The sequence below is a fragment of the Microtus ochrogaster genome, linkage group LG4 (assembly GCF_000317375.1).
Source record: "Microtus ochrogaster isolate Prairie Vole_2 linkage group LG4, MicOch1.0, whole genome shotgun sequence".
Classification (NCBI taxonomy): Eukaryota; Metazoa; Chordata; class Mammalia; order Rodentia; family Cricetidae; genus Microtus; species Microtus ochrogaster.
Window position 1 is genome coordinate 19,694,100 of NC_022030.1, and position 13,497 is coordinate 19,707,596.

General features: G+C 47.9%; 1 protein-coding gene across 1 annotated transcript; it reads right to left on the bottom strand.

Annotated features, from left to right (window-relative positions):
• Positions 1–603: 603 nt before the first annotated feature.
• Tex101 (testis expressed 101) lies at positions 604–3,494 on the bottom strand. Its single transcript, XM_005361117.1, has 5 exons — positions 3,431–3,494; positions 3,129–3,278; positions 2,521–2,706; positions 947–1,078; positions 604–839 (listed from the first exon to the last, which is right to left on the bottom strand). Exons 1-5 carry the CDS (start codon positions 3,492–3,494, stop codon positions 604–606), a joined length of 768 nt encoding a protein of 255 aa, XP_005361174.1.
• Positions 3,495–13,497: the final 10,003 nt, after the last annotated feature.

Consider the following 13,497-nt stretch of genomic DNA (forward strand, 5'->3'; position numbering starts at 1 on the left):
ACCTGTGTTTATGTCCTGGCTCTTGACTCCTATCTATCTATCTATCTATCTATCTATCTATCTATCTATCTATCTATCTATCTATCTGCTGTTTTCTGAGACAGGGTCTTGCTTTGTTGAGCAGGTTGCCCTGATCCCTGAGCACTGGGGCTACAGCCATGTATCACATTGCCTGGCTTTTGCCTACAGTTATGTGAATGTGAGAAATTCAAATTTATCCAAACTGTTTCCTTATCTGGAAAATGTGTGTTAGAGACAACACATTAGTGGTCCGCAGCACCAAAACCCCACTGCATGGCTTGAAGCATACGTAAATCACAAATCTGGGTAGGTGAAAAGGCCCAGGGTCATGGATCCCAGGACTCCCACGGTGGAAGGAGAAAACTCCCTTCTGAAAGCTGCTCTTGGTCTCTCGTTCCCCAATCACCCTCACCACACACACGACCTAATAACAAAGCACAAAGTTTATTATCTGTGTCAAATACACACTCATCCTATTTCTCTGCTCCTCAAACCTCCCTCCTCCCATTCTTCAAACTGGTGGTCAGCAGATAGAAGGCTCCCTCCTAGCCAAACCCTAGCCCCCCGCCCCGACAGCGCCCTCTAGGGGAAGTGGATCAGGGCCACCAGCAGTGTTGGCAACAGCAGCTCCAGCACCCATAGTGAGGTGAGCATCCAGGAGGCCCTACTACTTCCTTCTGCCTTTCTGGGCTGGAGGAAAGAGTAGTAACTGCAGGTCTCCTTCACCGTCATGGGGCCCACTGAGGTCATTGAAGCCATCAGTCTGCAGCCAATTGCAGTGGTGCAGCCTTTAACATGCATGATGGAGTCCATTCCTCCTGTGAGCCAGAGGGGATGGGGCAACAGAGACACAGATTAGGAATGGGGAGCCCAGTCTTCCCTCACCTCTGGAACCCTGAGTGCCAGAACCTTGAGGGGCCTTTACCTCCGGAGAGCTCAAGTTTTCCTTGATAGCACTGAGTTGTGCTGTTGGCACAGGGCAGAGAGGGGGCACTGGGACAGGACCCCAGAGCCACACATGTTGGGCAGCGGAGGTTTCCTGGCATACTGGGAGTTACTGGATGGGGATAAAGAGAGGGTAAGTTAAGGCTGTGTCCAGCACCCAGAGGAGCTTGTTCCAGCTGCTCTTTTGCCCCGCCCTGTGTCTGTAGAGGCCACACTAACCAATCCACTACTGAGTCCCACCCATCCTCCCCCAGCTGACGTTTTTTCATCAGAAACTCAGCCACTGGCTGCCGAGATGGTGCAGCAGGTACAGGCACTTACTGTGCAAGCCTGGAGACCTGGGTTCAATCCTCGGCACCCATACAGAGGTGGAAGGAGAAAATCAACTCTCCAAGTTGTCTTCTGACTTCTACACATGCACATGCAAGCACACACACACACACGCACACGCACACGCACACGCACACACATGTGCGCGCACATACACACATGCACACTCACACACTAAAAGAAACCCCAGAGACCACATGACTTCCACACCCTGCCTACACATGTGACAGAGCTGGAAGGACAGGAGCAGAAAGTGGTATACCACTGTGGGTAGTCAGTGGTATTACAACTCGGTGCTGCACTCAAAGTATAGTCAAGGAAACTGAGGACACCAGCTACCCAAGATGCTTCAGCAAACATCTTCAAGGGGCGGAGATCTGAGCTGTGAAGAAGGCTGTGTGTGAACATGGGCTTGAGACAGAGATGGGACAGGGCTGCTGTTCAGATGGTAGGCATAGGCAGGGCGGACATGTGTCACTGGCATTTTTAAATGACATGTACCATGTACATTAAGAAAAAAGTCACTTTTTAAGTGTGTGTGGGTGCATAAGCATTTGCATGTGGTACACACATGGGCGCATGTGTGTGGAGGTCAGAGGACAACTTCAGGTGTCATCCGCAGGGTCAGGGTCTCTCACTGCCCTGGTGCCCACCAATTAGGCCAGCCTGGTTGGTCAGTAAATCCAAAGGACCCTCCCCATCTCCTCCACCTCCAAGAGCCAGGATTAGAAGCTCATGACGCCATGCCTGGCAGTTTTCTGTGTGTTCTAGGAAACTGAATGCAGGTCCTCAGGCTTAGAGGGCAAGCGCTTTACCTGCTGACCCATCTACAGTGTTAGAAGTGTGACCAAGAGTCTAAGACACAGCATAAGGCACACAAGAGGGGAAAGAGGCACTTGTAGGTGAAAAGATGGGCAGATGACTATAGGTCTGGAGGGCAAACTGGGGGACTGGACTGTTGTCACCTGGCACGGAAGAACTCACAATTGCTAAAATGAATGCCACTGCCTGCTCAGAAACTACTAGAGACCTCTTCCTGCTAAATGAACACATTCCAGTCATTACTGCAGCCTTCACCGATGTCCCCCTGCCCCGAGGAGGGCTTGAACCGCAAAGGACTTCAACTCAGAAAAGGACCGTGCAAGACTGAGGGATTCTTCTGCATGTGGGCCACTGAGGCCCACACTAAGCAGAAACACAGAGAAGAGTGACATGCACAGGTACCTGTGGTGTCCGGTGGGTTCCAGAATAGAGATATGTTGCTTCTGTTGTTGCAGAGGGTGCTGTTGCAGTAGTTACTGAAGGAGAGGGCGATCAGGCCAGGGGGTGGGGTGTACTGGATCAGAGTCATTGACTCTGGTCCTTGAGCGGTGCAACCCTTACTGGCCAAAACAACAGTCTTGGTTCCTTCTGTGAGATAGAGAGTAGAGAAGGTGGATGGTGGGCCCAGCGCTTAGCAGGGAGAGAGCAAATGACATGGCTACCTTCTCCCTCAAGCCCAAGGGATGCCCCTGTGTCTGCCTCCCCAGTGATGGGACTGCAAATTCATGCCACCATGCCTGACATTTGTATGTGGGCCCTGGGGATTCAACTGAGACCCTTATGTACTCAAGACAAGGCACCTTACTGAGCTAGCCTCCCAGCCTCTATCTAGACTGAAATAGGGTTGTGCTCTTAGACACAGAACCCAGAGCATGAGAGGGGAAAGAAAGGGAGGAAGCTGAAAAGATGGGCAAGGTCAGATGGCTTTCAGCTTGGGGACCTACACTGGACTGCTGTTACCCGGCACTGAGGAGTCAGTGATTGAGACCCACCGCTCGGTCCCCAGTTACCCGCTTTAATCAACAGCACAGTTTCCTGGCAAAGTTCTCCTGAATTGCAACTCTCAACCTTCTCAGTCCCTGAAGTCCAGTCAAAGGTTCGGCCTGGATCTTCCTCTAAACGCTGGATTCTACTCACCATGCAGCGAAGGTTCTGGACCACTGGGAAGATGAGATAAAGATCATCTTTAATTTTGCAAAAAAAAAAAAATCAAAAAAAGATATCAACTGCCCTCTCTGTGGGGTGATCTCTTGACACAATAAATCCACTCTCTGTGGAATCACTTGTTTCCCCGAGGTCCCCCCACACGTACAAGTCCAGTGGGAGGCTCCCAGCAGGAAGAGGAGCCATAAGTACTGGGTGCGGCAGGCTGCCATGGCTTCTCTGAGACTGGAAAGAGCTGATCAGGACCTGGGAACTAAAAGAGAAACAGGAGACAATTCAGTCAGCCAGAGAGAGATTAAATCTCAGTTTTCTGTTAAGTGTCTACTTTATGATAGATTTATGGTATGCAAGCCCATGAAGTCCGCCCTGAAGTGTCTTGGGAGTTAACAGCAAGGCCACAGGTTTATTATGCCTACTTTCCATACTTCTGAGGCTCAGCCATCGGTAGTTGACGAGATTTTGGCAACTTTCTTTCTTCAGTGTCTACATACAGCAGAATGGGCCCGGGAGCCCTCTGCCTTTAAGCCTCTGAGGTTCAGAGCCATGGCAGATCTCTCAAGGTCTCAGCATGTCGGTCCTTAGGACCCAGCTCCACCAGACAGACACATGATCCTGGGCAGCCAGCCTATTCCCTCAGACTAAGAGTCTAGCTGAATTCCACTCCTGGATATGGAAGTACAGACTTCAGCTCCTCCTCCAGAGCCTGGCACTCCTAAAACACCCAGCAAAAGAGCCCAGTTCTCCTTCCTCAGACACAGGGGACCCACTCCAACCTCCCCTCCTTCGGAATAGGTGCTGAGGGCTGGTCCTCCTCCCTCCAACTCAGCCCTCTGCCCTCAGACCCAGGGCTCCAGATCCCCAGCTCTCCTCCCTCAGGCTCAGTAGCCAGACTGTAGTCTCCTCCCTCAGACCCAGGAGTCCAGGCTCCAGCCCTTCTCCCTCAGACCCAGGATTCTGAGGGTCAGCTTTCCCCCTTTTGACTGCGTTCCCGACCCCAACGTTCCTCCCTCAGAGCCAGAATTCCAGACCCCGAGCCCTCCTCCCCCAGGCCCTGTAGCCTCCTCCCTCAGACCCAGAAGTTCAGGCCCCAGATCTCCTCTCTCAAACCCAGGATTCTGGGCGCCAGCTTCCTCCCTCAGGCGAGGGCTCCCACCGGCCCATGGCCTCCTCCTCCCTCATTCCATGGGGATTTTTTTCCCTCAGGCTTGGGGAATATGGGTTCCCTCACCCTTCTTTTTCTTTTTAAGGCAATACAATTCTTTCTGACCTCAGCGTGTCCTCCAAGCGCCCAGCTTCGATGGCGACAGTTACAGTATGCTGCGTTCCTGGTGTGTGGCTCCAGAAGGCACGAAAGGCGGGGCCAGCCCCCCCGCCAGGATACTCGAAGCCCCATTGGTTGAGGAGGAATCATCGCATGATCTTATTGGACGAGCCTGGAGAATCGCTGCATCTCATTGGTCCTCAGAGAAGCCAATTACTTGGCGGCTTCTGAAGGAACGCATGCGCCCCCCTGGCTCTTGCCGCCTGAAGTGTATGTGGAAGGGGTTCGCTCCAGGCCAGGTTTCCCTCCTCCACTTGCACTAGGACTTGGCCTTTGCCCACGGAACTAAACACCTACCAGAAGGGTCTCCCATATTCCTTGCCCTGCCCCTGCCCTGGCACCTACCCACAGCCTTAGCCGCCTTGTGTCCCTTCCTTCCTCCCTCTCCACCCAGCAATGGAGGCTTCATTGTCTAATCCAGTCCTGGAGGGCCGAGTAGAGGATAGCCCTCTTCCCTGTCGCTTAAGATGCCTCCAAAGATTGTGTGCCCGAGTGGCAACCACGTGACAGCACGGGTTGCCTCAACATTGAACGAATCCACTTGTCCTCATCAGGACCGTGAAACTGACGAATCTGCAGACTAGTTATGCACAGATTTAGGTTCTTTAAATATATTTTCATTTATCTTCTGTGTATGGACCTTCACGTCTGTGTCAGGGCACACGGCTGGTGCTCAGAGGTTATCAGCTGCCAGCATGTGGTCCTGGGGATCAAACTCAGGGCTGTTAGATAGCTTTACCCCCAAGCCTTCTTCTTCCCCTTCCTCTTTTTCTTTTCTTTTATCAAGTAATTAAAACAAAATAATGGGTTTTGTTGCAACTTTTTAATAAGTGCACATGATTTATACATTGTTCAATTTTTTTTGGCAGAGTCTTCTAGCCCAGGATGTCTGGGGGCCCACAGAAGTGGGTCCGCCCCACCTTGACTGAAGGTCAGAGAACTTAAGCCTACTCCTGCTCTTTCAAAGTTATTGACAAGAGGTTTGACTTAAGGTGTGGCTGCAAACAAGATATCTTGACCTGGGCATGGTTATTTGTTTTGGGTATTGATGATGGATCCATTCCACCCTGAGTAAAGGTCAGAGAATTCAAGCTTATTTCTGCTCCTTCAAGGATATGACGGAGGTTTGGCCCATGGAGTGACTGCCTAGGATACTTGGTCTAAGGTGTAGCTCCTACATGTCCTGTACAAACAACAGAATGCTGAACTCATGTCTCAAGTATTGAAACAAGTAATTGTTCTGGTTGTCCTCTGTGTCATGTTAAAACAAGTAATTGTTCTGGTTGTCCTCTGTGTCGTGTTAAAACAGTCTTTTTGCCTTCTTCCCTTTTTGGATAGGGTATATAAGCATATGGAAAATAAATGTGGGCATATTCAGTATTCTCTGGATTGCTCTCCGGGTTCTATCCTACATCCGGGTATTTCTTTCATATCTGTGGTCCTCCTACTTAGTTTTTCTAATCCACATCCCCCCAACTTTGTAATGTGCGAACCCTGTTGAGGCTGGACACAGACAAGGATGGCCTAGAACTCTCAGTGTAGCTGAAAATGACCTTTCACTTCTGATCCCTCTGACCCCCTCTTCTTGTAACATGGGTCACTGTTGGGTGCCATCATTTATGCGGCACTGGGTATGGAAGCAAGCTGGGCAAGCACTCTACCAGCTGAGCCCCATCCCAGGTCTCTTGTTCAGGTTTATGTCTTTGTTCCCTTTGCACCTTCCCTTAGTCCTCAACTTTCATGTCCCTGGAGCACGGATAGTTGTGAGGTGCTCTGTGGTCATTGGAATTAAACCTGGGTCCTCTGGAAGAGCAGCTGGTGCTCTTAACCACTGAACTATCTCTCCAAGCTGGAATTTTATTTTTATTTATTTATTTCTGAGACAGCGTTTCTCTGTGTAACAGCTCTGACTCATCTGAAACTTGCCTTGTAGACCAGTCTGGCCTCAGACTCACAGAGATTCACCTGCCTCTGTCTCCTGAGTGCTGGGAATAAAGCCTTGTGCAACCGCTATCTGGAGAGTATCTATCTAATTATTTATTTTTTGTTTTTCAAGATAGGATTTCTTTGTATTAACAGCCCTGGCTGTCCTGGAACTCACTTTGTAGACCAGGCTGAAACTTCAGTCAGATGCTGCATATGCCAAGAAATAGCAACTCAGACACAAGACCTAAGAATGATTTTATGTCCCTTCAAGATCCCCAGAGATGTGTGCTTTGTGCGGGCTCATGTGTATGTGAGTGCTGGAGGCCAGATGTCTGTGTTGAAGGCTTTCCTCGCTCAGGAAATTAATTTTGTGAGAAAGGCTTCTGTATCTGCTGGATGGACAGCGAGTGCCGGGATCTGCATGTTGTCCCGCACTGCTGCAGTTACTATTATGTGTCGCTGTGCCTGGCTTTTATGTGCACACTAGAGATTTGAACTCAGGTCCCCATGCTTGCATAGTGAGAACTTAACCCACGGAGTCATTTCTCCAGACTCCAGGAATGACGTTTTTGGTTGTTTGCTTGTATGTGTGTCCTGGAACTCAGAGATGTACCACACTTTGCCTCCCAAGTTCTGGGATTAAAGGGGTGGGCCACAAAGTCCAGCCCAAGAAATGTCTTTTTGAAACTTCAATCATAATAAAAGAAACAAATATTGCTCAGTAGTTTTATCCATCAGTAAGAATTTAGAATTCTAGGATGCAATACACTAAAGGCAGGTGTGTAATTTGTGGAGGGAACGGAGAAGAATTAGGGCTAGGTGTTTTTAGGTCCTGGTTACAGGACAGGATATGTTGAAGTCTTTAGGATTCAGAGTGACTACATCCTTTAATTCCTATTCTGTCTACTTCATTCTCTTTGGGATGACATCAAAGAGATGTCAGTGGTTTATTGGAGCTAAATAATTCAAGAGAGTGAATGTTTAAAATTTCAGAAAAAAGAGTCAACCTAGTTTCTGAACATAGAGATTATTTTCGTTGTAAGCCTAGCCTTTACGGCTAAGCCATCTCTCCAGCCCCATAGACATTATTAAAAATTATGTGCATTTACTATTGATCTTGTTTTAGAGACAGGGTTTCTCCGTGTAACAGCCCTGACTGTCCAGCTCTGTAGATCAGGCTGGCCTTGAACTCCTGTGGTCAGAAAAAGAGATATCCAGTAAAGTCAGATTCAAATGAAAAAAAAACCTCTAAATGGTTTACTGTGTGTTTAAAAAAATGTATGTAGGCTTGGGAAAGAAAAGAAAAAGGGTAGAGAAAGTCCTTTTAAAAAGGGTATGGTGGCACATGCCATTAATCCTAGCATTTGGGAGACAGAGGTAGTTTGAGGTCAATCTGGTCTACAGAGTGAGATTCTGGACAGCTACAGATACACAGAGAAATGGTGTCTGGCACTCAGAAAACCTGTATTTAACCATATTTTAAAAAGTGCAAAAGTCAGTGGACACAGTGAAGAGAACCTCCGTTATGCTGCCTTGGTTGGGGTGTGCAGACTGGTGCACATTTTGTTATCCCAGCCTTCTCAGTTCTTTCTCAGGCCTTGTGCCGAACAACACGACAAAGGTAAAAGAGGGAATCCCTACCTTCCCCTTCTGTAAAGGTTTCCTTGCATATAGATGCAGGCACACCTTTAATATCCTACTCACCAAACATATTTTGTATTCAAATCCTATTTTTTTAAATAACCTTTTTTTTTTTTTTATTTTCGAGACAGGGTTTCTCCGTAGCTTTTGGTTCCTGTCCTGGAACTAGCTCTTGTAGACTAGGCTGGTCTCGAACTCACAGAGATCCGCCTGTCTCTGCCTTCCGAGTACTGGGATTAAAGGCGTGTGCCACCACCGCCCAGTTTAAATAACCCTTTTTAAAAATGACTTTTTTTCTCATTTGTTATTCTTATCCTCAGGGCAAGAATCACTACATAAAAATTCATCCCAATTCATTATATCTTGGGGACCCACTATTATTTAAAAACAGCCATTTCTTTTAAACGAGAGTTGAATCCAAATTACACATATAATATGGTAGTACGCTGTAGTAAATTAAGATTTTTCAACCACCAATCCTCATGCGGTAAGCTTTATGTTAACTTTTTGATGCAAATTTTACAGACTGCTTTGTTTTGTTTTTTTTGTTTGTTTGTTTTTCCAGGCAAGATTTCATTTTTGTTTGTTTGTTGTTGTTGTTGTTGTTTTTCCAGACAGGGTTTCTCTGTGTGTAACAGTCCTGGCTGTCCTGGAACTCACTTTGTAGTCCAGATTGGCCTTGAACTCACAAAGATTTTGCTTGCCTCTGCCTCCAAAGTGCTGGAATTAAAGGTGAGCCTATCTTTATGACATCTCCTCCCCTAACCACACACACTTTGACCTGGATGAGATTTTTGACAAGCATGCTGAGGTTAGAGCTCAGGGGACCATGACCCAAGCCCAGAACAAGCTTTTTGTTAGAGTAGAACAGCAAAAACCAACATTTTAATATTATCCATACCTAAAAGACACCTGGATCCCTGTAAAACTGAATCCAGTTGTGGAAGGAGGGACCAGAATGAAGTCGGGAACAAAGAAGACTTAGAGATGAGAACTTTATTTAAAAATATGATTAATTTATTAATTATTCTTCTACATCCTAGGAGCAGTTTCTCCTTCCTCCTCCCCACCCCCTAGTTCCCACCCCTCAATCCACTCCTCCATTGCTGTTCAGGAAAGTACTTGGTCCTCTTGTGGGACTCTTAACAGTGGGAACAGGGTCTGTCTTTGACTCTTTTCCTGGCTCTTGAGATATGAACTATTTCAGCCCTGGGCATAGACGGAGGACGGTGCAGGAGGGAGCTGAGAGACTCATAACTAAGTGAGGAGTGTGCCCACACTGCAGCTGGCTACTCCTCCCCTGTCTTCCTCACCTTCTCCATCTGGCTCCAGGCTCCCACATCTTATGGGCACACCAGAAAACACAGATCCATCAAACTTAAAAAGACAGAACATTCAGAGAGTCGGTGCATGTGGAGATGGTGGTTGGGGCAGACAGAAACAAACATTTGGTGGCCACCTTCATTCATACATCCAGTAGCCAATTTCCACCTTAGCTTTTCTGACAGGGACCAAGGGAGTCCTGTTGGTCCCTCCATGACTTGGGGATTAATGCTGTGTCCAGTTTTTCCAGTAGTCTCACAGATACACACTACAGGCAGACAGGATCCTTACCTACACCTCCAGTGGTTTTCTGATTTCTCTTTCCTCACAATCTAGTTGCTGAGAACCGGCCGGTGGCTCCCCAAACATTGGGTCCATCAGCTTTGCCTGAATGTGTGACTATACACCTTGTGATGCCTGGTGCCCTTGGAAGTCAGAAGGACACAAAGGATCCCTTGAAACTGAAGTTATAGGTGGTTGTGAGCCACCATGTGGGCACTGGGAACTGAACTTGGAACCTCTCCAAGATCCCCCACTGCTCTTAACAGCTGCGTCATCTCTCCAGCTCCAGGAAGGAGTGGCAATTGGATGAACTTCAGTTTTATATAATTTTTGCTCTTCAGTCATCCAAAAAGGACAAAAATAAACTATGACCCCTTATTGTTCTCTGCAGATACAGAGTTTGCCAAAGTAGAAACTCTCAAATAAGAGGTGTTATACAGCCGGTGCCCCCAATCCTAGGCTCAAGGATGCCTCCTGTCTTTGATTTCCAAGTAGCTGTGGACACAGGTGCATGCCACTGGCTACAAATTCTTTTTGTAGTCTCATCATTTGCAAAATCATCTTGCAAGAGGTACCTGATCCTTCCCAGAGTCTTTGAAGGTGGCTAAGCAGGTGTCTGTCTGGGGAAGGAGAGGTTATTGTTAGGAATTTTTCCTAATGTGAGCTCTCTGCCAATGCAAAAATCCCAATCAAGCCAAATCACAATAAGCCAAATTAAAAATATCCAGGTTTAATAGGATTCCTGTGCTCTCAGGTGGCCCCGCAGGGGAACTGGGAGGCCACGAACACGACCATCAGGAGGAAGGAAAAGAGACCACATGTTTCTCCTTTGGCAGCTATCATAAAGACCCTGTGGGAGTCAGGACCTGGCATGCTGGGATTTGGAGTCCAGACCAATATCACTCTCAGGCCTGGGGTCTGGGGGCTGTGCTCCCAACTTAACATTTCAGACTCTTCGGATATAGGGATGACAGGATATTGAAGTGATAATTGTGACTAACAATTTGGGCTCTCTAGGAAAAAGGGGCATTAACTCAAGTCTGGCTATTTCCTGCAAGCAAAGGGCAATGTGGGGAAGGGGAAACTAAGTATTGGTGGGTCCATGCTCAGCGAGAGGTGTGGCTGGAAAGGCATCCTCATGTACTGTCATCCTGGAGAAGTCAGGCATCTGTTCCTTGAGGGGGGGTGAGAAGGTAGGTGTCAAGTGTCCTGAGTAGGTTCCTGCTTGAGCCTGGAGAGATGGTACCAGCATGGGTGTCCCAAGAGCTTGGCAGCCGAGAGGGTGGTGAGGATTACCATGTGAGGTCTTGTCCATCGAGGTTCCAGAGATCTAGGATTTAACTGTTTGAGGAGTACCCTCAGAAAGACAATTATCACATGTACTTACTCATAAGTGATTTTTAAACATAAAGCAAAGACAACCAGCCTACAAATCACAATCCCAGAGAATCTGGAGAACAATGAGGATCCTAAGAGAGACATACACGGATCTAATCTACATGAGAAGTAGAAAATGAAAAGATCTCCTGAATAAATTGGGAGCATGGGGACCTTGTGGGAGGGCTGAAGGGGAAGGGAGAGGCAGCGAGTGGAGCAGAGAAAAATGCATAGCTCAATAAAATCAATAAAAAATAATTAAAATAAAATAAAAAATAAAAGCAAAAAAAAAAAAAGGCATAACAGGACCCACCACCACCCAGGTTGCCAGGGGTAAAGAAACCCCCCTAAGCAGCGACAGCCTATCAGAAAATGACAGCTAAGCTTTACCTAGCCTTTAGCCAATTGTGATGTAGGATAAGTAATTCTGTACTTGGAAATTGTAATCTTGTGACTGCTTTGTGGTTTTTTGTCTTTATAAACCCCTAACAATAGTAGGTGGGGTCCTTCTCCCTCCTTCTGCTGCGCCAGACTGTGAGGCAGAGGCCCTGTGCTAGCCCGCACTTAAACGAAACCTTGCTTTTGCAATCAGAGGTGTGTGGCTCCATGGTGTTCTTGGGGGTCTCAGGACTTATGCACAACACAACCTGCTCCAAACGGTTAGGAGAGCGGCACTTACTGAAAACCGACGTGGATCTGTCCAGCCAGTGTGACTGCTCCCTGGCTAATGGTGCCCCTTGTCCTGTCTTTGATCAGTCTTTCGGTCTTCCTGGGTCCTGATAACAACACTGGAAGTAGTTGCAGAAGAGAATACATCATTCCAAGCTTCCTGCCCTTAATAGGCTGAGATGCTGGATCACAGGAAAACTCCCTATACTCTAGGTCTGACCCCATTTGAGATGATATATGCCTGCCACTGCCTAATCTCAGGTCAGAACTACTAGCTGAATTTGATGACCCAAGCTTTCTCTCCTAAGACAAGTTCTGTCTTCGGTGCAGAAACAACTTTGGCCTTAGCTGCATGCAGTCAATGAGAAAGCACTGCCTCCTATGCCCCATGGTTCCGGCCAGGGGATCTGGACCTGATGATGACCCAGAGGCACAGGAAAGAGACCTTGGAGCCTGGTTGGAAGGGACCTTACACTGTCACCCTGACAGTGCCCACAGCTGTCAAAATGAATGAGTCCCACTTGGATTCACCATTCTCACATATGAAGCCTGTGGACTCACACGCTGACTCTGAGGACTGCGCTCCAGAGGGAGTCAACCCTGGACTCTGGAGAGCCATTGCACACCCACAGGGTCCTCTAAAACTGAGAGTCCACAGTCACCAACCCAGCTAAGTGGTGGGCTTGTCCCTATGATTTCTTAGCACACACCTGCTATGGCTTTCCAGTCAAGTTGGGGGGTGGGCGGTGCACAAGCCCCATCTACCATTTAATCTCACATGGAAAATCAATGCTGGTTTGGGAAAGTCCTGAACTGGACTTTCCATGTAGCCCTTTAAGGACCTGGTTTCCTGATCTATACTTTGACTTGGGAAAGCTTCATGGTTGAACTAGGGTATCTGATACTAAATTACAAGAAGTCAACGATTTTTATGCTTGGCATAGACATGATAAAGATAAGGCCCACGTAGAGACCAATGGGAGGATCAATGGCTACTTGTGTACATCATTGAGCTATGTCTCCACAGGTCACACCTGACAAAAGGACCCCAAAGATGAAAACTTTACAAGCCTATGAACTTAGAAGGAAAGCATCTCCAGGGGGAAATGAGAGGGTCAGAGAGCCAGAGTAGAGCCATGACAGGCTCTCCTAGCAGCCTCGGCAGAGACCAGACCTTAATTTCGCTTCACTGAAACAGACCAGAACTGAACAATCAGTTTTCAGGAAAGCCACAATTTATGGGCAACCATTCAGCAGGTGCCCCCAGCCTTCTGCTAGCTCACCAGGTACCCCACAGCCACTTTGCTGGGTCAGCAGGTGCCCCCAGCCTTCTGCTAGCTCACTAGGCACCCCACAGTCCCTTTGCTAGGTCAGCAGGTACCTCACAGCCTGCTGTTCACTAATGATGGCTTTCCCTGTCCTGCAGCTGGAAGGTTCCTAACCACTGGAGCCTTCCTCCAGTCAGCCCTGGAGTAATCTTTCCTCCACCAGTCAGCCCCAGATTAATCCCTCCTCCCTGAAATTCCCCCAACTCCATTTAGAAGGAGCTTGTGACCTCCCTTTGGGGTTGTTAGTTGCCACCCCAAGTTGTTGGAAACAATAAATGCTCTTGTTTACTGCGCATGTGACTATTAGACTTTTCTTGGGGGATTCTCTCTGACCCTAACACTTTCGGG

Excerpts from the sequence above, each read along its gene's own strand:
- Tex101 (XM_005361117.1), bottom strand. The coding sequence starts at position 3,494 with ATGGCAGCCTGCCGCACCCAGTACTTATGGCTCCTCTTCCTGCTGGGA. Across the intron at positions 3,279-3,430 it reads GGGAGCCTCCCACTGGACTT|TGGTCCAGAACCTTCGCTGC; the intron begins GTACGTGTGGGG and ends TCATCTTCCCAG. Across the intron at positions 1,079-2,520 it reads GAACCCACCGGACACCACAG|TAACTCCCAGTATGCCAGGA; the intron begins GTACCTGTGCAT and ends ATCCCCATCCAG.